The sequence below is a fragment of the Colossoma macropomum genome, unplaced genomic scaffold (genome assembly GCF_904425465.1).
Source record: "Colossoma macropomum unplaced genomic scaffold, Colossoma_macropomum, whole genome shotgun sequence".
NCBI lineage: Eukaryota > Metazoa > Chordata > Actinopteri > Characiformes > Serrasalmidae > Colossoma > Colossoma macropomum.
In genome coordinates this window covers 11,958-37,883 of record NW_023495300.1, presented here as the reverse complement: position 1 = coordinate 37,883, position 25,926 = coordinate 11,958, and the positions used below count along the sequence as shown (strand labels likewise).

General features: G+C 41.3%; 2 protein-coding genes across 2 annotated transcripts; one reads left to right on the top strand and one right to left on the bottom strand.

Annotated features, from left to right (window-relative positions):
• Positions 1-211: 211 nt before the first annotated feature.
• LOC118801669 lies at positions 212-3,072 on the bottom strand. The gene is made up of 5 exons (XM_036562031.1): positions 2,954-3,072; positions 2,468-2,642; positions 2,085-2,384; positions 1,663-1,848; positions 212-1,600 (listed from the first exon to the last, which is right to left on the bottom strand). Exons 1-5 carry the CDS (start codon positions 3,070-3,072, stop codon positions 212-214), a joined length of 2,169 nt encoding a protein of 722 aa, XP_036417924.1.
• Positions 3,073-18,171: 15,099 nt separating this feature from the next.
• LOC118801671 (complement C1q-like protein 3) lies at positions 18,172-25,229 on the top strand. Its single transcript, XM_036562032.1, has 3 exons — positions 18,172-18,472; positions 23,762-23,890; positions 24,829-25,229. The coding sequence occupies exons 1-3, from the start codon at positions 18,220-18,222 to the stop codon at positions 25,107-25,109; spliced, it is 663 nt and encodes a 220-aa protein (XP_036417925.1). The 5' UTR covers positions 18,172-18,219; the 3' UTR covers positions 25,110-25,229.
• Positions 25,230-25,926: the final 697 nt, after the last annotated feature.

Below are 25,926 nucleotides of genomic sequence, written 5' to 3'. Positions count from 1 at the left end.
TCACAACAATACTGAGAGGGCTAGGCAAATCTAAGGTCAAAAACAAACAAGGCAATGGTCATGAATGGTGAAGCAAGCAAACAAACAGACTAGAAGGCTCAGTAAAGCTCTGTAAACAAAGGCTACACTTCGCAAATATCCTATGCTAAAGCCTGGGCTTATATACTAAACTGGAGAGGGGCGTGGTCAGAACAGAGGGTGAAAGGGCGCCCTAACAGGTAATAGCAGAGAGTGAGGACCGCCCATTTGATAGCCATTCTTTTTCCACAGGGCGGTCCTCCCCCTCCACCACCTGGGACAAAACGGCCCCCAGCCCTCTGTCCGACATGTCTGTCTGCAAAACAAAAGGGAGAGTAAAGTCAGGCGAATGCAGTAGTGGGCCCCCACAGAGGGCTGCCTTAACACGGGTTACCGCCTGTTGGCACTGCTCCATCCACTGGACCGGATCTGGTGCTCCCTTTTTAGTGAGATTGGTCAGCGGGCTGGTGACGTCCACATAATTAGGTATGAACCTATGATAATAGCCGGCCAGCCCCAGGAACCGTCTCACCTCCTTTTTGGTCTTGGGTCTCGGACAGGTTGCAATTGCCGCCGTCTTATCAATTTGGGGACGCACCTGTCCGTGGCCCAAGTGGAAGCCCAGATACCGTACCTCCACCCGTCCAATTGCACACTTCTTTGGGTTAGCGGTAAGCCCCGCCCGTCTCAGCGATCTCAGAACCGCCCTCAGATGTTGCACGTGCCGCTGCCAATCATTGCTATATATGATAATGTCATCTAGATAGGCAGTGGCATAAGCACAGTGGGGGCGGAGAATTCTATCCATGAGTCGCTGAAACGTGGCCGGTGCTCTCAGGTCAAGAACGTACTGAATTTCATTTTTGCTGTTTGGAGGTCCCTCCTCCCAGTGCTCTTTAATGATGTCTAGGATGCCCCTGGGTTTCCTCCCGTACAATAACTCAAAAGGAGAAAACCCCGAGGAGGCTTGCGGGACCTCTCGCACTGCAAACAGGGGTTCTAGCCACTTATCCCAGTTCTTAGCGTCCTCATGAACGAACTTCCGAATCATATTTTTAAGGGTTTGGTTAAAATGTTCGACCAGACCATTCGTTTGGGGGTGGTAAACACTGGTATGAAACAATTTAACGCCCAACAACTTGTATAGTTCGTGTAAGGTGCGTGACATGAACGTTATGCCCTGATCAGTCAGGATCTCTTTTGGGATCCCAACTCGGGAGATCACTTTGAAGAGTGCCTCTGCAACGGTACGTGCCAAAATGTTACGAAGAGGCACTGCTTCTGGATATTGCGTTGCATAATCAACTAAGACCAATACAAAGCGATACCCACGTGCGCTTCGATCTAATGGCCCGACCAGGTCCATGCCAATTCTTTTGAAGGGGACCTCGATTAATGGAAGGGGGTGCAAAGGCGCTTTTGGGATGGCCGCCAGGTTCACGAGCTGGCATTCGCGGCATGACGCACACCACCTGCGTACATCCACGTGAATGCCTGGCCAGTAGAAACGGTCCATTAGACGATTAAGTGTCTTCTCTTGTCCCAAATGCCCAGCCATGGGATTATTATGAGCCGCATGTGCCTCAGCGCGTCATCCCGTGACTGCTCCAGAGGGAAATCCTCGAGGGGAGACAGGAGGGTAACCCCCGGAGGCGTGGCCACGCTGTCAGGTTCGGCCCCGCCCCCGGAGGAACTATCACCTGCCCCCCCTCGCTCAGGAGCCGTCACCGACGGGCGCGGAAGCTTGTCTAGCTCGAGCGCGGCACATGCCGCCTTCCCTATCGTAGTGCGGGACCCATCCTCTACCAAAGCTTTCACCAACACCCCAAACTGCGGTCAATTTGTCCCCAAAATCAGAGGATGGGTAAGGCGAGGACTAACCGCCGCCTTTACGCTATGCCTTTTTCCCGAAACTCGATTATAATGGGCAGGACAGGGTAATTGTGTACATCCCCGTGCACACACTGCAACTTTATCTGATAGGCCCTCTCCAATGCCATGTCTTGAATCAAGCATTGGTGAATCGTGGTTTGATTACATCCAGAGTCCACCCCTCGAATACTCACTGGTATGCGATACGCTCCAGCTCGATCAGGGGAGGTGGGTGGCGACGTGGGGACCCGAACCAGCGTTCCGACCTCCATGTGGTGGCACTGGTCCTGGAAGTGCCTGGGCTCCCCACATCGCCAACACACCTGCCCAGGCTTCACCCCAGCTCTTGTGGGCTCAGCTGCTGCTCCTTGTGCAGAGAGAGAAGGCAGACCGTGAGTAGCTGCAAGGGGATTGCGGGAAATAGAAAGGGGGGGGTGTGGGGAGGGCGAGAGCGAGAGCAGGGAAAGGGCTTGGGGGCTACAGCCCCCCTCTTTCTGGGAGTGGGAGTAGGGGGAGAGAGAGAAGGAGAGAGAGTTATCGGCTGGGTGGGGGTTATCGGCTGGGTGGGCGTTCCTGCCCCCGAATACGCCGCCAGGTGTGCCTCTGCCAGCCTGGTGGCCTCGTCCAGCGATTCCGGTTGGTGGCACTGGACCCTCGCTGCCGTCTTCTCGGGTAAGTGGGCAATGAACTGCTCCAGCACCACCAGGTCGAGGACCTCCTCGGAATCGCGGGCTGCTAACAGGAGCCACCTCCTGCAGGAATCTCAGAGTTGTTGCGCCAGCACAAAGTGTCGGTCAAACTCTTGGAGTGTCAGTGTGCACAACCGCTGATGGTGTTGCTCCGGAGTTCGTCCAACCCTCTGGAGGACGGCCTCGTCGTACTCCAGCTGCGACTGAGCAGGGAGCTGTTGGGCGGCAAGCTGGGCTTCCCCCGTGAGCAGGGGCAGCAGTCAGATGGCCCAGTCCTTTTTCAGCCACCCCCAGTCTTCCACCGCTCTCTCGAAGAGCTCCACAAACGCTTCAGGGTCGTCTTGTGGAGTTATCTTCGAGATGGAGATGGTTGCTGAGCCAGGGCCTCGAAGCGGGCCTGGTTTTCCCGCTGGACATCCAGCAGAGCTTGGTGTTGGGTCTGCTGCAGGAGGGAGAGGGCTTTAACTATCTCCCCAAGCGGTGAAGACTCCATGGCGACGTATCGTCCAATCCTTCCCGGGTTTCGGCACCACTGTGGAAGTGTTGATGGTGGGAGGAGGAAAGACGCCGGGGGGCAGGTGTGGAGACGGAGAGCTTTTTATTCACAATACAAAAAAACACAAAATACTCGGTTTCTTCAGCCCACACAGACAAGACGCTTGCTGGGACTTTTCAGTCCTTTCTGTCCACCTTTTTCTGACCGCTCAGGTCATGTCAATTCGGCACGCTTAGCTCAGCTCTCACGCCTCCGGTAGTCTCCTTCTCTCTCTGGGCTCTGCCGCCTACTGAAGGAAGAGATTACCTATAAGAAGGCTGGCAGAAACAAGGCACAGGTGAGCATAATCAGATAATTAGCCCGCTGGTTCAGCCCAACCGGCTTCTCAGTCCCGCATTTGACGCTCGGCCACGCCCCCTTCTCCACAATTTCAATTTTCACATATCTTACTTTTTACTCCACTATATTATGAGAAATCTGTCGTTCCTTTTGGTTTATGTGAGCATAAAAACATATCATGTCAAAACAAAAGAAGCGCAAATCATGAACACCAATCAGGGCACAGCGCTCACTTTGTTTTGAGCTTGTTTGGACCTTTTGGTCATACCGACCCAGTGCAGCACACGGTTCAACATCAGTGCAGCAGCGTAAAATTTTGGGAGTGTCTATTCAACATAAATGATGAACTAACCTAACTTTGTGTAAACAGACCACAATATAGAAATATGCACACATATGCAGTTGTGACTGCCTTTTTTTCTGTATTTATACAAACACTTTCATTTTTTAGTAAATTTGTTCTTGCTAGTTTATGTTCATGAACAGAGACCTACAGATGCAGTTTAGTAAAGGAAAACTCATTTGTGAATCTGTGATTAAAGCAAGTTTTTATTAAACTTTATTTATATTATACTTGTAACTTAGTTGCAAATAAATCTCAAACTAAAACGTTGCTGTTTATTTCAGAGCCACTCTGTTCTACTTAATGGAAACTGTTTGCCTTCAGTGTTTTGTACTTCTGATAATTTTAATAGACATCAGCGTCACTGATTAATGACCTTCTATTAAAAGACTGGTTTACCAAGAGTGACACTGGAGTATTTTCACCTAAAATTAGTTAATGAAGCAGAGTCTTGTTACAAAAATAGTAACAGGACATTAGAGTCATACTTAATGTTTTAGTACATTTACTTTTGATACTTAAGTACATTTAAAGACAAATACTTTTGTACTTTTACTCCAGTGGAGGTCTAAAGGGAGGAACTTCTCCTTTTACTGTAATATTTTACCTTGGGTGTCTCTACTTTAACTCAAGTACATGATTTGTGTACTTCGTCCACCACTGATGTGATCAGGCGAGGTGTTCTGGGAGATGGATTCCAGAGGCTGGGAGGTAGTGACAGTGGAAACGGAGGGAGGCGTGACAGCGAGATAGACTTGATTTATGATATTCAATAAACAGCGTACCCTCATATCACTGGCTAAAGTCAACCATCATGGCCAAGTACAGGTCCAGTTCCCCCCCATGTTCAGGGTAGACTTGACACAAAACATCCCTATAAATGTCAAACGTGACAACGAACTGCCCAAAGGAGAGATTGTGCTGCAGCCTAGGATCAGACATTTCAAGAAAAAACGAAAGATCAATCTAATGGTCGATAGATGGGCCAGCAAGGAGGCCTAATTAAAGTTCTTACCTTGAAGGATATTGGACCTGATGCAAACAGAGGCAGTAGCCACAGCAAGAGGCACAGCTTGCGTAGGCAGAGCAGTGGAGACTGAAAGCAAGCAGGGCAGGAACAGCAGGTCATCATGTATCAGCATAGCATGTCAAGGGGTGGAGTCGCACTGTCTTTTTAATGGCAACCTGGCTGAATTTAAGGCTCCTAACAGAGTCTGCGAGACTCTGGATGACGGCAGTTGGAGATCCAGGGCAGCCAGATCCTAGGAGACTGGCTACAGAGAATGCAGAAGAGCAGGGTGCTTGCAGGAACTTTTCACTGGGTGAGGAGAGGACAACTTTGCCAAACACTTCCTCCTAGACTTCGTTGGCTGAGCTGATGCTGCGGGAGAAGCGGGAGCAAGTCTGCAGGAGGAATGGAGTGGCTGCTCAGAGAAGTCTTGTGTCACTTAAATCCCATTTTGAGTTGCTTAAACCGTTTATCATATCTTCAGCATTTTCATAAAACAGAAAAAAAAACAGGAAGATCTGGACCAAAAACAAATCCGGTAGTTTATCTCATTTGTGTTGGATAAACAGAATCTGTGTTTATTATAATAATCATTTCTGTCACTACACAACAAATGGGAGTTCACAGTTAAAGTGTGTGTATGCCATTGTAGGAGGTGACACAGTATTCTACATTGAACTAGCTTATCAAGGCCACAGTCCACTTGATGGGGTGAGGAGCTCAGTCTTCCGGAAGGAGCTCAAAGTAGAGCCACTACTCCTCCAGATTGAGAGGAGACAGTTGAGGTGGTTTGGACATCTGATTGGGATGCCCCCCTGGCCACCTGCCATTGGAGGTTTACCAAGCATGGCTTACTGGGATGAGAGGTCGTCATAGGACTTGCTGGAGGGATTATATCTCCAAGTTGGCCTTGGAGCAGCTCAGGATCCCCCAGAACGAGCTGGAGGAAGTTACGGGGGACAGGGTCGTCTGGGACTCCCTGTTGTTATTGTGACCCTAGCTGGATAAAGCGGTTTAAGAAGATGAATGAATGAATGAGGGTCAGGATCAAAAGCCTTTCAGTTGCTTATGTTCTCAGCTGCTTTAATAAGTGCTATTCTGCGAGTACTTGTTGACACTGTCACTAATTGTATATCGCTGCTGTCGGAACAAAACCTTGTATCTCCATTTTTGAGTTTTTGACATAATTTGAAGGTGCCTGCTTTTTACATTGTGTGTAAATTTCATGATAAATGAACCCAAAGAAATGGGCCAAAATGACTGGTTTCAACAAACGTCTAGTTTCACTGAGTTACATTGAATGTGAATATGTTTTTTCCTTCTCCTGTAAAAATATCATGGTAACACTTTCTATGAATGTCACCTTTTGTAAGCAGCTATAAACATATTTATAACATGTTATAATGTATTCATAAGGCATTATAAACATGGTTATAAATATTTATAAAAAGAATTACACTGAATTACACTTTATAGCCATGTTTATTATACATTATGAGTTATTAATATAATGCATTATAAATAGTGTTAATAACATGTTATAATGTCTGTGCCAAAGAAGTCAGTCCCAGCTTGGAGAGCATAAAGTAAAGACAAATACCAAGCTAACGGTGGTGAACATTGACTTTCCCACATTGGGTAAAACACTGATGGCAGCTCTAGTTTAAACTCTGACATTTGAAGCCTGTAATGTGCTTTACTGTGAATGTTTTAGTGTTTCAGTAAATCCTTCAGTAAATACTTCAACTTGAAGCCTCACTCTTAACACTGGAGGAGGCTTTAGTACAGTACGCTTCACTTTACTTAGAGCGGACAAATACGACTTATGAGCTCTTATAATTTGTTATGATCAGTACTTATAATGTATTATGTTAACAATTCATAATGTATAATAAGCATGGCTATAACGTATAGTGCATTTTAGTCTTATGAATGTATTATAACATGTTATGAATGTGTTTATAGGTGCTTACAAAGGTGACATTCATAGAAAGTGTTACCAATATCATTTTGGAGATCCCGAAGATATTCCGAAGGAGATATTATTTGGAGCACAAATCCAAAACTTAAAATTGTATTATGTTACAGAGGTACGTGAATGCAGTGTTAGGAGTCTTGCCAAGGACTCTTATTGGTATAGCATGGTGTGCTTGGTCTGACAGAGAATCAAACCCCAGTCTGCTATGAGAATGGCAGTAATATTACCAACTACACTATACCAAATGAATTAAAGGGGTAAAATGTCCTTATATGTTCTGTTCAGCTTCCTCTGGAATCACTACACACACATTTTTGCCCTGTTCAATGATTTCTGGCACTTAATATGTTACTTATTGTTTAATAATCTCTCGAAAGTTTTCAATGCAGATCACATTTTATATGTATTCTAAAAAGTATCAGCTACAGAAGCCAAAGGCAGTATATTGTGAAATATAGTCTTAGAACTTAGAATGCAACATTTTGTCCTCACCAGTAAAAACACTTCACATAGGAAAGAGCAGAAAACCACTGAAAGTGCAATGGTTGTCACTGTTGTCATAAATCTGTAACTAACGACTGTAACTAACTAACTGTAAATAACGACCTGTATTAAACAGGAAAACCATAGACAGGACACGTTTACAAGGTTAGGTCTTTTATTCAGGGAAAAAAAAAACAACTAAAAAGTTGACCTTCCTCTGTGCAACTCCTACTGAATTTTAGCCCCCTCTAGTGGACATACTAGAAAAAAACAACTAAAACATGTTTAAAAGGGAAATAAAATCCACTCTCTCCTCCAAAGCTGTAAAACACACACAACAGATAAACAACTGTCCAGTCAACTAAGCACAGAATCAAATTATTGACCAAAAAAACACTTTCACTAAGCACCACTGAGAGTCGTGATCAGGACTAATACGAGTAAAGACTGTAATAACTTTACACTGGACGTTTTAGCAGCAGGGTCAGTCTCTCACAGAGGCACCAGACAAGTATCAAGCTGCTTTATAATAAACAAACAAATAAATAAATAAATAAATGACAAACTAAAACACTCTTTAAAGCACCAATCAGGAATCTGAACCAGGACAGAATCAAAACTACTACCAAGGACAGCAGTAATGTTACTCTTTTCACAGTCTTGTAGTTCTGCTGTTTGCTGTGTTTTTTAACTGTTATTGCAGTTTTTGGTTGAGGATTAATTTTGTAGGAATCAGTAGAGCCTCTTCACTGACCTGTTTCTAATTTGCATAAACTTAGCAGGGTTACTTTCTAGTAGAGGAACCCAACATTTATCCCATCTTTTATCAAAATAATATATTTACACTCAGTATTTAAGATGCAAGTAAAACCTGATTTGGCAAAGATTAAGAAGAATAACTTTAAAAATGATTTGGAGCACAGCTTTGAAATTTTGCATTATTAAAACATTCTGCTTCTAAATCTAAAAATAACATGTCAGTCCTTGGTGTGTTGGCTTTGCACTGTAACATATTTAATTCAGTTGGTCTTTGATGTTTTTTTTTTGTTTGTTTGTTTATTTATCTATTATCATATCTGCATTTCACTGCTTCCGCTCGTCCACTTGGTCCGCAGTAGCCAGCAGTCTGTCATTCATAGCTTAAACACAATAATACATAAAGCTAAACACAGAATCAGATTGTCGTATGCAAAAGTTTGAACAAGACTGGTCAAGTTCCATGTTTTGTTGACATTCTAAATAAAACTAAGTTAACACATTCTCTACATCGAATAGAATTTAATAACATTTTTATGCCAATTTTGGTACAAAATTTGTATTTATTTGCTAAAGTGTAACCTTCTTGACTGATACAAATGTATGTGGATCAGCATGAAACAACATATTGATTATTATTAAGTGACCCTTATTAGACCCTCAACGGGGAAATTTCACCTCCACATTTAACCCATCCGTGCAGCGAAACACCACATACACACTAGTGAACACACACACTAGGGGGCAGTGAGCACACTCTATCTATCTATCTATCTATCTATGTATTATTTATTTATACAGTCACCTCAGAGTGAGTTCTAATATTCAAAGTTGTTCTTGAGATAAAAAAATTGTTTTTAAATTTAACACCTGATGTATGGCTGAAATACATATGCCCAGTCTCATATGATCATCTTTAACTTGCATTATCTTCTATTAATCCAAATTTCAGATTATTCAACACATTTTCTCATTCATTACAGGGTAACTACCATTTTGTATTTAGTTATCCTTCCTTTTTATTTTGGTTTTCAGTTTAACCCGAGTTCTTTTATGACTGCCTTATAGTAAAGAATTAGATAAAAGATAAAGTACATTTCTTAGCATGTTCCATCAGCTTTGACCACAAGGGGGCAGGTGTTTCTTTTTTTTCCCCTGTTACTCTTCAGACTTAGTTAAAAAGAAAAGAAAGGGGGGAGCTAACTGGCTAACAATTAACAAACTACTGCTAAAACTTGGTTATTTTTTTTTAACCTGATCAAAGCTACTATAGCCTAGTAACTGTTAGCCTTTTAGGTCCATAGTGAGTTAAAGCTGGTGTACCATGCTAAATGTTAACCATTTGTTTGTACAATAATGAAAAGGAGTGTAAAAAAATGGGTGAAACTGAAACAGATGCTAGAAATATGTTTGTCCATTCTTGGTATTTTCTACAAGCAGAAACATATAGCACAATTTTCTTTTGCAAACACAAACAAAATATTACTAATAAAAATATCAATGTGCTTGTGTATTAAACACAATGAAAGAGTTTTGACTTTTTTAATCTTGTGCTGCCACCAGAGAGAACGCAAAAAAAAATAAAAATAAAAATGCAATATCAAAAGAAATGAAAGAATTAAAAACAATAAACTACAAGTTGATGTGCATTACATACAATGAATAGTAATTTATGTTTCTCAATGATGGTAAAAATCTGTAAAATTACAGTTTCTTAGAAATGTTGCCTTTTACTGTAATTCAGCAGCTTCACTCGTTCAACTAGTCATTCTGACAATAACAGAAACAGCCATTATGTTTCTGAAAGAAACATGATGTGAAATCTGAAATAAAGGTGTTCATTTTTTTGTGAAAGACCAAACATAGTGATTATATGAATACAAAAAAATAAACAATAAACAAAACAGTGCAGCCAAAGCATAAAATAGCCCAAAGGTTTTGTATTATGCACTTTCCCAATTAAAAGACCTTTTTTTATATATGTTTTGTGCTTAAAACAGAAAGAAAGAAAGAAAGAATGTGGTGAAAAAAGGATGTAAAAGCTAAAGAAAAAAGAGCAGAGAGAGGTGGTTGGGGGGGCTTAATTAGCATTCAAGGACGCTCACATTAAAGATTTTTTTTTTTTTTCATTTTCCTGTAAAGTTACCATTATGGAGATACGAGGTTTTGTTCCGACAACAGAGATATATTTAATTAATCCGAGCTATTTTTGTGAAATTAAAGATGATCGGAAAACAAACACTTCCTCTGTAATTATGAGAGGAAGGGCACCTTTATATTTTGCCTATTTGCTCTTTGTGGAGCAAACGCTTTTGTATGGCTTGGAGCCATTTCTTGTTAAAGCCTTCTTTTTGAGCTTTTAAGTAGTTTTGGGGCAATTTCTCTCTTGTTTTTTCCAACCCTCTTTTCTTTTCCCCTACTTTTTGTTTAAATACCCACCTTAAGGAGAGGAGGTTGGGCCTAATCAGCCCAGGGTTTCTGGAAATTGGAGTTCCCTGAAATTGTTGTGCCTCTAAAAATGTGTTTGTGGTATCATAGGAGCTTCATTGACGTGAAAAAATTTGAGATTCATAGAGATTCATCAGTTATTATAGCCAGTTGTGTTGCAACTTTGTCATTGTTTGTCTAGCCATTACTTTCAACACCAAGGATACGGTTAAACCACTATAGGAAGTATTGCACAATGGAAGCTCTTTCATAAGAACATTCAGTTGTTGTTTTGTTTGCATTACCATCACCAAGAGTGTCACTGCATAAGACAACCAGAGATTCCCAACATGCTAACAATGGTGGACCTAAATTAGACGTGTGTGTTGGAAATACTTTATACCTGAAATGACAGTTATGGAGAGGAGAGTGAATGTGGAAGAAGGGCAGGGTAGTACACAGAGAGTGCAGAAGAGGGGGTGCAGCAGGGATAACCATGTAGGGGGAAGAGTGAGTAAATTTATTGAAAAATGAATGGAGAGTATTCACTCACTTTCGGTCCCCTACAGCCTGGGAGTCTGGGAGTCTTGTGGCCCGAGATTGTTTGAAGGCTTTTCCTGACCCCATTGACACTGTTTTTCTGTAGCTGTTCCTCAATCTTCTTCCTGTAGCTGGCTTTCCTCTCCTGGATTTTCCCTCACAGCACCTTCTACACAGCTCTCAGCTACTCCTGATCTAAAGGCCCTCTCTTACTCCATCAGGAGAGCCTGTAAATCAGGCTTGATCTAAGGTTTATTGCTGGAGAAACACAGAACAGTCTTGGTGGCTACATTAATATAGTCTGTTATGCAGTGTGTAAGACTGTCAATGCCCTCAACATAAGGATCTCAGTTCTTTCTACAATGTGGTATCAAAGCAGTCCATCAGAGTCTCTTCAGTCTCTGCAGACCATTTCTTCACTGCACGGGTGAGTGCTGGATCACTGTGTTCAAGGGGTTTGTACACAGTCAGAAGATGAACCAGGTTGTGATCTGATCTTTCAAGAGGAGATGAGTTATGTGCTTTATGAGTTATATGCTTCCTTGGTGTTGGCATTAAACAGGTCCAGTATTTTATTGTCTCTATTTACTGGGTGAAGTTTCAATGACTCAGCAACAAACCAAAAATGTATAAATACTCAAATTAAAAGGTAAAAGTACAAAAAAGAAACTCAAAGGGAGCCGGAGGTTGAATATTTTGCCCAACCTTGGGCTTGGCATGTCATTTCGCTTCTCCTTATAAAGCACACTTAATTTATTAAGAAATCAAGTCATTGACTTTGGGTCATGCTCAACTGAAAAACATGGAGTACTTGTATGATAACAGCATCTACAATTCTGCCCTTTCTCTTTAGGAATTTTAGCATAATAAACATCTGAGGCATGACACCATGAACCAACATCCCTAAAAATGTGTTTGTGGTATCATAAGATCTTCACTGACGTGAAAAATTGAGATTCATGATGAATATCAGTTATTATAGCCAGTTGTGTTGCAACTTTTAATATCAGTCATTGTTTGTCTAGTCATTATTTTCAACATCAAGGATACGGTTAAACCACTATAGGAAGTATTGCACAATGGAAGCTCTTTTTCATAAGGAGAACATTCAGTTGTTGTTTTGTTTGCATTACCATCACCAAGAGTGCCACTGCATGTGACAAGCGGAGTGTCCCAACATGCTAACCATGGTGAACCTAACCGTGATCATCAGACTGAACCTGCAAAGAATTAAATAATTTGCCTATCATGAGTTTAAATTGGGGACGTATGCCTCCATCAAATACCATCAGGAATATCTACACAAGCAGCAAGTGATGTTGTACAGATTACTCTCAAAGGACCTTCTCTCTTAGACTGAAATGCAGCAGAAGACAATGTACACATCATAACCATAGAACTAATTTCAATATTGCAAACTCAATTTTTTGACTTGCAGCATCTGCTTTGATCTCCAAGTGTTCCCACATACAGCACTTGGTCCTTATTAGTCCCTTTGCCATTTCAACACATCTGGCAGGCTGCAGATGATAAGGCATGCTGAATTCGACTATCGGTCAGAGTCTCCTTTCCAGCACCTTTGCATAAACTTTCCCAGGGAGGCTGAGCAGTGTGATACACCAGTAGTTGGCACACACCCTCCGGTCCCCTTTCTTAAAAATAGGGACCCCCACCCCAGACAGCCAGTCCAAGGGTACTGTTCCCGAGGTCTATGCAATATTGCAGAGGCGTGTCAGCCACGACAGCCCCACAACATCCAGAGCCTTAAGCATTTCTGGACTAATCTCATCCACCCCCCCCAGTGCTTTGCCACTGAGGAGCATGCCAACTACCTCAGTGACCTCCACCAGGGAAATAGCAGCTGACACACCAGAATCCTCTGGCTCTGACTACCATGAGGGATGCATGTCTCTCGGATTAAGGAGTTCCTCAAAGTGCCCCTTCCACTGACCGACAGTATCCTCATTTGAAGTCAGAGTTTCTCCACACCTGCCGAATGCAGCTTGGGCGAAGCAACCCCGACCACTCCTGCGTTGCAGGACAGTTGTCCAGAACCTCCTTGAGGCTGACCGAAAGAACTCCTCCCACACCCTGGATTTTGCTTCCACCACCGTTGCCACTGCCACCTTTTTTGCTTGTCGGTTGAGTCGGGAGTCCTTCAGGCCATCCAGTCCCTAAAGGCCTCTTTCTTCAGCTTGAAGGCCTCCCTCACCACTGGTGTCCACCAGGGGGTTCTTGGGTTACCGCCCCGACAGACACCAACAAGCTTTTGGCCACAGCTATGCCTGGCAGCTTCCACAGTGGAGGTTTTGAACAGGGTCCATCCAGACTCCATGCCCCCTACCTCCTCCAGAACATGAGAAAAGCTCTCCCAGAAGTTGGAGTTAAAATCATTCCGAACAGGGGCCTCCGACAGTCGTTCCCAGCACACCCTCACTATTCACTATTCACTTCAGTCTTCCATGCCATCTGATCCAACTCACCACCAGTTGGTGATCAGTTGACAGTTCAGCACCTCTCTTCACCCGAGTGTCCAGAACATATGGTCCCAAGTCAGATGAAAGTCGATCATTGACCTTTTACCCAAGGAGCTCTGGTAACACATACACTTATGAACATCCATTTGTTCGAACTTGGTGTTCATTATGGACAATCCAGTCCGTTCTTCCCAATCACACCTTTCCCAGTGCTCCCAGTCATTGCCAACATGAGCACTGAAGTCTCCCAGCAAGACTATGGAGTCTGTAGGTGAGGCCCTTTCCAGAACCCCGCCCACTCGCTCCAAGAAGGGCAAACACTCCGACCTGTTGTTTGATGCATAAGCACACACAACAGATTTTTCCTCCCTGCGATTTTAATTCGCATTGAGGCGACCCTCGTATCCACTGGGACAAACTCCAATTGCATGGCAGCGAGCCGGGAACTTGTGAGTATCCCCACACCTGCCCAGCGCCTCTCACCCTGTGGAGTAGGAGAGGGACCAACCGCCCTATCAAGGAGTTTGGTTCCAGAGTAGACACTGTGGGTGGAGGTGAGCCCAACTATATCTAGTTGGTGCCTCTCAACCTCCCACACAAGCTACGGCTCCATCCCCACCAGTGAGGTTACATTCCACGTACCAAGAGTCAGTTTCTGCCGCAGAGGTCTATGCCGCCAAGGGCCTCCCTGCCATCTCCCACTGCCTATACAGCACAGCACTGGTCCCTGGCAGGGAACACAGTTTTCTGTGTCCCTTTGTCATGGAGGATTTTTTGGATCAAGCTAGTCTGGGTCTTTTAACCCAAGCCTGTTCATCTTGGGAGACCCTACCAGGAGCATGTTGCTCCAGATGACTTAGGTCTGAAGGTCCCTAGACCACACAAGCCCTTCCACCATGGCAAGGCCCCGATCCAGGAAGGGAAACAACTTGAAAACAAATAAATGTATATGTACTTAAAAACAAAAAGGAAAATGTACATAATGAAAGGAAAAAAAGCTCAAAGGGAGCTGGAGCTACTTTTTCAAAGTATTTTGCTCAACCCTGTGCTGGGCATATCCTTTTGCTTCTCCTTTTCAAGCACACTTAATTTATTGAGAAATCAAGTCATTAATCTTGGGTCACACTCAACTGAAAAACATGGAGTGCTTGTATAATAACAGCATCTACTATTCTGCCATTTTGTTTTAGCATAATTAACATCTGAGGCATGACACCATGCACCAATATCCATAAAAATAATGCTTCTTTGGGAAAGGCAAAATCAAAAACTTCAGTAACATGAAGAATTTAGAGATTCATGGTGAATGTCAGTTATTATGGCCAGTTTTGTTGCAACTTTATCATTAGTCATTGTTTTTTAGCCATTACTTTCAACACCAAGGATACGGTTAAACCACTATAGGAAGTATTGCACAATGGAAGCTTTTTTTCATCAGTAATTGTGAACCTAACTGTGATCATCAGACTGTACCTACCAAAGAACTAAACCCTGGGTTTAAATTAGGGACTTATGCCTCCATCAAATAGCATCAGGAATGTCTACACAAACAGCATCTCATGTTATATAGATTACTGTGAAATTACCTTCTCTCTTAGGTTGAAATGCAACAGAAGACAATGTACACATCATAACCATAGAACTAATTTCAATATTTTTTGACTTGCAGCATCTGCTTTGATCTCCAAGTGTTCCCACATACAGGGTTTTTGATCTTAATTAGTTCCTTTGCCATTTCAACGCATCTGGAAGACTGCAGATGATAAGGCATGCATACAGGGAAATTCCCAATTGAGAGAAATACATGCTTAAAGACATTTGTCAGCAATTATGGAGTTGGTCCTACATGGAAAAGCCTCCACCCAACGAGTAAAATGGTTGATGATGACGAAGATATACAGAGAGATTCCATTAGGATGAAGCAATCTAAACCAACAAAATACACTATATACCTTGACATAGGTGTAATCGATTGCAGTGCATGCGATGCTGGAAGTTTTTACGTGGCGCTCCATGTTCCTGAATGTTCTTTGCCTAAACAACAGCGCCTACCTCATCGCTCTGACTCAGGGGCATCCTGGCTTGTTCAAAGCTCCATATACTGAGGAGGAAATTGCATGTTGTTTCGTTCAGATTGCTTCATCCTAGCGAGAGTTGTTACAGAATATTCAGGGCCTTTTCGAGTGAATCTCCCTGTACATATAGCCCGTGCTCGGAGGTGAGGGGCCTGTAACGTCAGTGCATAAATGGGTCCAAACATCTTGTGAATTTGATGTGGAGCCCATTGAAATTATGTGTTTTTTTTGTTTTTTTTTAGGTGTTTGGCTTTCATTACAGGTTGATAATGCATTTTGATAATGCATGTTTGATAATGCATTTTGACATCTTCAGCCATTTTTGGTCACCAGTATTCCTTGGAAATGATTTTTAAGGTAGCAGCAGCAGTCATTTCAATCCATCTTCTGGCTGGCTCTGTCTCTTCCTTAAGACACACATTCTTCAGATTCTATATTCTAATTCTTAGCAGCATTTTTATTAGTCACATCATCATGGAAGGGAGTTGTCCCTTGTTTCAAATGCTTTTGCAGGGGGTAGACACTTTAACAATGGATACATTTCAGGGAAGGTAGAGGTCATGTTCTAGCTCTAGGTTCTCTTCAAATCCTGGCCAAAAGCCAGTTTGAGTCTCAGTGTGGGTCTATGAGTTTAGCCACTTTTGCTTCACCACTAGAGATTTTACCCGAGGCTACTAGTTGTTCTCTCTCTGTCTGTAGGTTGGGGTGACCATGGGCCATCCTGTGAAGTGCTTGCTGTTCAGACATTGATGGAGCCAATACAGAAGTAGTCATGGGCTTTCAAAGGTTTGGCAGAGGCATACACTTTTTATGACAGCTCAATTCTTTCTTGACAGAAGTGGGAGGGTCCCTCATCCACCTAAACTCTGTAGGTTTTGTTTAAAATTCTTTGACAATTGAAGTTTTGAGGCCTTGTCCCATCCAGCTGTTTTGTTGCATGTTACACTCTTTTTCCCTCTGGGGTCTAAGGCCATGAAACATCGGGCTAAGGGCTCAATTTTAGCATATCCTCTTAAATTGGACCTGCACATAACATGGTACCCATATGTTTGATATCAAAATGCTCCATTATCTTTATCATTACATTCCAAAACTGCTTACATCTCCATCCTGTATCTTGTACCCTGAACTCAAGCCAGCCTTTTGTTCCAACATTTTTTATGTAACTGTCCTCTTGGTCCACCAGCTGACAGTAAAAAATATGGAAAATTCCCATTTTCTTTTAATGTATCCGTGAGACAATTCCATAACACATGGATTCTGTTGGTTCAGCTTATATGGGTCATTCTACAGAAACGTCCACTTTTCTATCTCATTAGAATCATCACACATTAGAAAGGTAACACCAGAGATATTTTTAATGAAAAATGCATTTTATAAAATAACTGCTACAGAGCATCAAACTACATGTTATCAATCATGGAATATCCACTAAAATATGTAATTTAATCCATTTGTATTCTATTTTTTCACAATTACCCGAGAGTAAAGTAGGTCACACCAGTGACTTCAGCCAAAAGCTTCATATGAAATCATGAGCTAAATGAGAAAATTTGATACTTGAAAGACACAGTGGACTCACCATGTGCTTTTCTTCATAGGTCCTCAGAAAATAGGTAAAGGCAGTCAAGTGATGCCATCAGTGTGATGTTACACGGTTGTTACACGGTAACACCAGTGACACAACTCCTGGGGACCACAACTTTATTATATATTTTATAATATTTATTTGGCATTTGTTTTCTTTGGGTCAAACAAGTCATATATTTCATAGTCATGTATAGATTATTGCAGTTAAAATTGCAAACAATAATTTGTTCAATCGTTTTTTACCTCAAAATATGGCCTCACCCGTTACACATGACTGTGGGGACGCACTCTTCTGTGGTGCTTGGAATCCTATATAATTGATTTAAAAACCAATATTGCTAAATTGATGCTCAAGAAGGTGTAATTATTAACCTAATGTGTTATTTTAAAATGTAAGTAAATTGTAAACCTAATATGTTTTTCAAGTGTAATATATCTGTAAATGCTAGGGACACAAAAATGGATGCTGCTGTAGAATGATTTGCTGCTAAGGGTACAGATGATGCTGAAATGCAAGGCTGTCAATCCTTAGTGTAGACAGCGGAGAAACTGTTGGTGTCGCATAGTGTACACCTTACAAGTACAGGGAGATTCACTCGAAAGAGGCCCCGAATATTCTGTAATAACTCTGGCAAGGATGAAGCAATCTGAGCGAAACAACTTGCAATGAGCTCCTCAGTATATGGAGCTTCGAACAAGCCCAGGACGCCCCTGCGTCAGAGTGATGACGTGGGCGCCGGACAACCACTGTGATGTTTAACCTCCATTTGCAACTTGTGGGTTCAGATTGCCTTATCCTAACAGGAGTTACAGCAGAAGGTTCGGGGCCTCTTTCGAGTGAATCTCCCTGTATAATCCTGTAGCTTCTCTCGTAACTTGTAGGTGGTAGCTATATGTGTATCATGCATAGAGTCATATATGCTTAGTCTTTGAAATGCTGCCCCCCCACAAACTCAGAATTGAGCTTGTGCAATCTACTTCTGCATTTTCTACTCTTGAGGTGTGTGTGTGTTTGTGTGTGTCATGTGAGCATGATCCTCTATATAAGAACCAGATGCTGATTGCCTCTTACATACACCCCATATTCAACTGAACCTTTCCACTCTCTGTACTGTAATTATCTCAGGATGAGGGTCAGTGTGGTTCTGCTTTGGCTCTTCTTGTCTTGTGTTCAGCTCCAGAGAGCTGATGACCAGCTCAGAGCGAGGGATGTGCAGCTTCTGAACAAGGCTAATGTGGAGAGATCAGTGCCAGACCAAACCCACGAACATCATGATATGTGCACCGAGCTGAGAGAGCTGAAGGACATGGTCACGCAGCTGAGGGAGCAGCTGCAGTCCAGCCAAAGCGAGATTGAAGAGCTGAAGAAACAAAACGCAGGTAAATCAAATGATCTGAACTGAAAAGTTCCTCAATAACATTTTTTCACAAAACTGAACTGTTTTGAACCCTGAAAACCTGTATGAACATCAAAGATCAAACAACTCCACAAATTTGAAAAGTTCAGCACATTTTTAATGTTCCATATTGTTCCACATTGTTTCATGCTGTTTACAATGTTTTTAATGACATAGTAATCCATAAACATTTGTACTGTTTAAAATGTCTTTAATACTGTTTCTGATATTTTAAATATGTGCTTAATTAAATTTGTTGACAGGTGATTAGCTTTGGACTGACAGACTTTATGAAAAAAAAATAATAATAATAATAATAATTAAGCAATGATTTCTTTTTAAATTGAGGAAAGAAAATTGACTTTTTTTCAAACTTTTGCCACATTGAAATGTAGAAGATGACATTTTATCTCTCACTCAGGTTCTGACCAGCCACAGAAACAGGAACTCAGATCAGCCTGAGTCAGTGCAGGAAATCTCACTGTCTGTTACTGTGACGGGTAACGATGACTGAAATACGGTCTGCACGTATCAGTTAATGATGATGTCTTTGTAAATTTCATGCATCTTTATGACTCACTTTATTTACTTATTCATATTGAGGAAGACAGGATACTTGTCTGGTGCCTCTGCGAGAAACTGATTCTGTTTTTGTCTACACCAACACAGGACAAAGTGGGCAAACAACAAATATAACTAGTCTAGCTAGAGAATTTAGAGAACTAACTTACCTACACCAAAATAAAGAAACACCAATACATAGTCTTCCCTTACTCCCTAACTAGGCCAAAAACAGGAGAAAACACTGAGTTCAAAGAAATGGCACCCACTTCTACACCCTGGTCCAGATGAAATACCCCATGCACTCGCAGCCAGCCACTCAGATGTACACATTGTCATGGGACTCCAGCCAATGGCACACACGAGTGAGCAGGTTTCTAATAAGTGAAAGAGAAACAGAGAGAAAGAGAGCAGGAGAGAAACAAGCAGGACAAAAACATACGTCCTCAGGATGTAACACATGTTAATGACATGCCTCTCTAAACTTATTATGAGATGTTAGGTGACACTGAATCTTACTCATTAGGTTTGGTTGGTTTCACAGCGCAACAGCTAAAGTGAACCAAATCAGACAAACAGGTGTTTGGTTGTTGGTCAGAAGTTTTCCAGGGATGTGAGGATTCACCATGTGCTCACATTGACCACCATGAAAATGTAAAAATATACAAGAAAAAGATAATAATTTCTGCTTCTTTATGATTGGTTTACCAAGTTGAATTCAACCAACAAGGTCAATAATGCTTAGCCAAAAATATGTTCTGCAAGGCACCAAAATTAAAAACATATCTTTGCTTATTTTATTGCTAATCTGCTGTTATTAGTGGCAGCTCATGTTGCAGTGACTATAAGACAGTCTGCAAAAGTAAAATTTTAAAATAGGCAGAAAATGAAGACAGCACACTGAGAAAAGAAGCCTCTGGTGTTCAGTTCTGTCATTTGGTGTGGACCATCATAAAAATGTGTTCCCACCAGCTGCACACTCAAGCAGGGGTCACTGGTTCAAAGTTCACTTGTCTGGTGTGGTCCTGAATATGGGTGAAGTGTTCACATGTCAAAATGGACCAAACCAGGAGAAAATGTTTGATAGGTCCACACCAAACATGGTACGGGTGACAGTGACCTTAGTAAAGCAAGATAGCAGTAAGAAATATTAAAACTGACAGTAAATTCAAAGCTGGATCCAGTGCTTTACTTTGTGTATTGCAGTAAAACATTTTGCTGGATTAGTGAGCTGCAGCTCCTCTCACTGAACACCAACTCGCAAAGGCTTTACTGTTTGGGAAATGTCTCACCCTCCAGCTGAAATGGAGATTGTGATTGGTTCTGCTAGTGGGTTTGATTCTCTTTGTTTTGGCCATTGCTCTGTGTAGTTTGTTGCCCCAGTGTTTCCAGTGACCCTGGTGGCAGATCAAAGACTAAGCATACGTGACCCTATGCATGACACACATATATTTACTGGCTACAAGTTAGGAGAGATACATTTAGGATTCTAAATAAAATTTAGGATGTAAATAAATGGACCAGAAGTTTATGGTTATGGTTAAGTTATTGAGTTCAGCTGTTTCGGCCACAACTGTTGCTAACAGGTGGATAAAATGGAGTTATGTATGAATGCATTGTGTCAACAGTAAAGTTTGGTGGAGGAGGGATGATGGACTGGGAATTTTCAGGGTTTTGGCCCCTTAGTTACAGTGAAGGGTGATGTTAATGCTAAAGCAGTTAGGCTGGTGATGTCTGGATGCACAAATCCGATCTGATCACTTGCAAATAACAGTGGCGACAGTCGTCTAGAAAAACAAATCCAATTTGCCTTTCATATGTAGCACTGAAATCCATTGCATATCTGATATGCAGCAATGAGTCTGAACAGCAAGACTGGAATTCAGGCAATTTTACGTCATAATTTTGCACCGCTGAGACCTCATAAACATTTGGGCTGATGTTTCTGTACAAAACTAGAAGACTTTTATCCAATTGCTCTGTGTCCGAAGAGATTTCAAAAGAAATGTAAGGAGAAAATGGCTGCAGTGTCAAAAAGAAAAAAGTCTGAAAGTAAAAAGTGGACGTGAACCAAATCAGTGGCCATGGCCGAATAACGTGCCCTTTTTACAGCAAGCTCCAGTGCCTTCTGGGTGAGTCCAGCTGTCAGCAATCAGATCTCCTTTTTAGCTCCTGTAATGGTGGTGAAGATGAAATTGAAACCTTGGCAGAGGACCTGCATTTCGCCACAGTTGGGGTTGTTTACTTCTGGATCAGTGTGCCACCTGAAGCATTGTTCTTTTGCACAAGCGGGTCAGTTTAGGAGTGTGTTCAGACTGATGCCACATATAGGTCACATTTAAAAGATATTGTAGACAGCCTAAAAAAAATCGAATTTGGTGAGAAAATCTACCTGAATGTAGCCTTAGAGAGATTCATATGACAACCTCATAAAACACCAGAACAAGTTTTATTTGAATCAGCCCTTGCATCTCAGAGATGAGGGGGGGGTATACATTCGGTAGGTTTTCAAATCTCCCCGTGACTGTGTAAATTCTGCTAACGTTCCAAACAAAGTTCATCTTAAAAATTGCTGCCATTTTTAATCACAATAGCCAACTTTAGATTTAGCACTCTAGATTTATCCTAGTTAGATATCACTTAGCTAATTAGAAAATTATTTCTCCAAGAACTCATTAAAACAGAAACGAAAGTCAAGTTGTCCAAAAATGACAAAGGTAATACTGCAGCATCACATGGTCAGATGTGAACTGTTTTATAGTAAGTTATACTATAAAGGAAAAAATAGAACACATGTGCACAAGAAGATAGTCGGATTCTCCTGGGGGGCCAAGTGTTCCTTAACTTGAGTGCATCAGCAACTGATCTGGCGATCACTGACACCCTCCTTTAAAAATCAAAAAAGGCACTACGGACATCAAAGGGCAAAGAGGCAGGTACTGTTTTCTACTGTGTCGCATCACCTCTTCTTTTAACAACACTCTGTAAGCGTTTGGGAACTGAGGAAACAAAGTGCTGTTGTTTTGAAAGTGAAATGTTTTCCCATTCTTGTTTGATTTCGGATTTCAGCTGCTCAACAGTTTGAGGTCTTCTTTGTTGTATTTAGCACCCAGACTCTTTTAATACAGAGCCATGCTGTTGTAATACATGCAGAATGTGGTTTGATGTTGTCTTGCTGAAATAAGAAAGGCCTTACCAGAAAAAGACGTCATCTGGATGGCAGCTTATGTTTGTCAGAAACCTATATATATCGTTCAGCATTATTGGTGCCTTCACAGATGTGCAATTCCATGTGCACAAATGCACCCCCATACCATCATGGATGCTGGCTTTTGAACTGTGTACTGATAACAAGCCGGGCGGTCTTTCTCCTTTTTACCATGGAGGACACGGTGTCCATGATTTCCAAAAAGAATTTCAAATTTTGATTTGTCGGACCACAGGACACCTTTACTACTGTGCCTCAGTCCATCTTATATGAGCTTGGACCCAGAGAAGGCGGCAGTGTTTCTTGATCCTGTTTATATATGGCTTCTTCTTTGCATGGTGGAGTTTTAACTTGCATTTGTGAATGCAGTGACAAACTGTTTTCACAAGCAATGGTTTTCGGAAGTGTTTCTGACTCCATGCAGTCATTTCTACTTCAGAATCGTGTCTGTTTTTAATGCAATGCTGTCTGAGGGCCTGACGATTATGGCCATACTGTACTGGTTTTCAGATTTGTCCTTTTGCATAAACAGATTTCTATGGATTCTCTGAATCTTTTAATGATATACTGTCAATGTTGAAATGCCAATTAGTGTTGAAACAGAGTGATTTACATGTATCTCAAAGTTAATGCTTTCTATGACACTTATTTTTATTATTTATTTAGTTTTTATGAGATTTATTTCTTGTTCTAGGATGAATAATCTTTTTCTCACTAAAAAAAAAAAGCATTGCAGATTAAGTATAAAGGTCAGTGCTAAATATTTTGTCTAGCGCAGAGGTCAGTTTTAGGTAGGAAACATTAGTTTAAGTTTCCTTTAGTTAGACAGCAGCTCCTGTTATAAACTGTCCCAGTGAGTATGTGTAGCAGCTCAGTCTAAAGGCAGTGTGAGGTTTTATTTTATATCAGAAATGTGACTATAAAATGGCTTATATTGTGAGTAAGAAGAAAAAGAAAAGCTGTATGAATGAATGAAATTAATGTTGATATAATTAAGAGCCCATCAATCCTCTTCTGTGTATTCGAGGTGCTGATTGGTCCACAGATAGAACCTTATAGAACTAAGTTAGAGTTTCACTTTGGAGATAAAATATTGTTTTCTAGATAAAAAGTACAAAAATGCACACAACTTAAAAACTAACTTTTCACTAACTTTTTATTTATTTATTTATTTTTAAATAAACAGCATATTAAATCAAATTATGCAGCTTAGCCTTTTGTTCAGGCCTAGAATCACTCACTGCTCAATGCGTGACGATGGTCAATAATGGTAAATAATCAGTGTGCCTTTCTAGAAAGGCAGTGTTGGAGAAAATGTTTGTAAATGTGTGAAATTACAATGCAACGTGAATAATGAAAAGAAAAAAGCAGCTGTTTTATACTGTAAATGATTTAGTAGCTACTAATGTGTAAGTTCTGAAGTTTTTAGAGTGATGATATTTGGACCCTTGTACCAACATTTAAGGGGTTTATGTGGTAATCAGTGCATTTTTTTTATTTCAGCCCACGTGAAAGTAGCGTTCTCAGCTGCTTTGGGAAAGGATGGGTACTACGGGCCCTTCACAACCGATGTTACGATGACCTTCAAGAAAGTCTTCACAAATAATGGAAATGCTTACGATCCAGTCACAGGTATTTCCTCATTAATATACTGACAAAGACAATCCTGTATGTAATGGAATCTTTCAACATGCATACCATGGATCCAGAATGCTATGTCTCTTATTACTAAAATCAAGCAGGTGGTATCATGCCTGGCTATGGAGGCAGCCCTGCAATGTATGGAGCTGGATTTGGTGGGATTTTTAGAAATCTTTTCAGAATGGCGATACCATTGTTCAAGAGGGGGTTTAGTATAGCCAAACCACATTTAAAAACAGCTGCTAAAAACATAGTGAAGATTATACAGATCTGAATAACACATTCTTGTACTTTCGTCTTAAAATCACAAAACCTGATGGAAGCGATATAGATATAGATGATGGCGCTGCTGTGGGGTTGATAAACTACCCTGGAGCTACAATATTTTCACAGGTCGACGTGTCCCTAGGTGACAGACTGATATCACAGAGTACGAGTACCTACCCATATCGCAGTATCATAGAATGTCTAGCCAACTATGGCTGGGATACCCTGGAAACTGTTTTCTCTGTGGGACTCTTTTATCTGGACACTGCAGGGCATATGGATGAAACAAACCCCGCTAGGAACAACAGCTTTTTGGCAAAGAGGGCTACATTTACAAATGCTAGTAATGTGGTAGAACTGTTGACCCCAATTCATAGCGACATATTTTTTCAGGAGAAATTTACGCTTAATGGCGTTGATATAAAAAATTGCATGACATGTAGTAAGGACAAATTCTGTCTGATGCAAAATGATTCTCTCAGCATCTTTATTTGTCAAAAAAGTGTCAGCATCACCATCTGTAAGGTTAGGTCATGCTCAGGCACTGCTGTCAACAACGGCTAAATACCCGATTGATAGAGTGTGTCTAAAAAAAATTTAAATACAATCCTGTTCTGTATTCTGTCCCCAAAGTGTTGAGATGAGCTGTTTTTCCTCTGCAGGTGTCTTCACTGCACCAGTCAAAGGGGTCTACCACTTCACAGCCACCATCTTCGGGATGTACAGCAACCACTGGACGGGCATGAGGTTTTTCCATAATGAAGATATACTGTTTACAGTATCTGACCTTTCCAATGGAAACCATGTGATTGTCAGTAGAGACATCAATCTGTCACTGGAGAAGGGCGATGTTGTATTCATAAAACTTACAGCCAACCATCAGGTTTATGATGAATCCAACAACCTTAACACGTTTGGTGGCTTCCTGCTCTTCTCTCTGTGACATGGTGATGGAGGAAGTGTAATTGTTTAATTGTTTATCGCTTTCATGATAACTGGACCAAAGGAAACGACCCAAAATTGCTCAGAAAAAATTGCAAACAATAAACAAAGCTAAAACACAAGAAAAGTGTTTGTTTATTTTCACATAATATGGATTTCACATAATACATTGCATTGATTTACTGTGAACCTAGGTAATGCTTCAGTATAGGGGCAGCGGAATGTCCTGATAATGCATCATTACACTTTACACAAACAGTAGCTGAAGACTCATTACTTTTTTGTGAAGCTTTAACTAGCCTGAATTGAACATTTTCCAGAGTGCTTGTCAATTATACATCACAATCTTAAGCACTTTTATTGAAAGACATCTAACCTGTGAGTCACTAAGAAAACCTGATGAGAGTCATCATCACTTTATTTCTTGATCACTTTTATTTATACAGCATGCTCAAGGATGCTTTACAATCAAAGAACATCAACACATTAAACAAAAGGAAAATACAGGTAAACATTCAAGGTAAATGATAATACAGTGAAACAAGTAAATCTGAATGAAGATAGAGAGGTTGCATTCTGAACAGACTGGGGTGGGTATTCCATAATTTGGGAGCTACTACATTAAATGATCGACCACCCATAGAAGCCAATTTAAAACTTGGAACATGAAGAAGGCCTAGATTTTGCAATCTCAAAGTATGGGATGAGACATATAGATGAAGAAGCTCTGCCAAGTTTTGAGTAACCAGACCATGCAAAGCTTTATATGTTATAAGGAGAACCTTGTACTGAGTACGGAATGTAATGGGCAACCAGTG

Excerpts from the sequence above, each read along its gene's own strand:
- LOC118801669 (XM_036562031.1), bottom strand. The coding sequence starts at position 3,072 with ATGGAGTCTTCACCGCTTGGGGAGATAGTTAAAGCCCTCTCCCTCCTG. Across the intron at positions 2,385-2,467 it reads ACCTGGCGGCGTATTCGGGG|AAAGAGGGGGGCTGTAGCCC; the intron begins GCAGGAACGCCC and ends TCCCACTCCCAG. Across the intron at positions 1,849-2,084 it reads CTGGAGCGTATCGCATACCA|TTTGGGGTGTTGGTGAAAGC; the intron begins GTGAGTATTCGA and ends AATTGACCGCAG.
- LOC118801671 (XM_036562032.1), top strand. The coding sequence starts at position 18,220 with ATGAGGGTCAGTGTGGTTCTGCTTTGGCTCTTCTTGTCTTGTGTTCAG. Across the intron at positions 18,473-23,761 it reads GCTGAAGAAACAAAACGCAG|CCCACGTGAAAGTAGCGTTC; the intron begins GTAAATCAAATG and ends TTTTTATTTCAG. Across the intron at positions 23,891-24,828 it reads TGCTTACGATCCAGTCACAG|GTGTCTTCACTGCACCAGTC; the intron begins GTATTTCCTCAT and ends TTTCCTCTGCAG.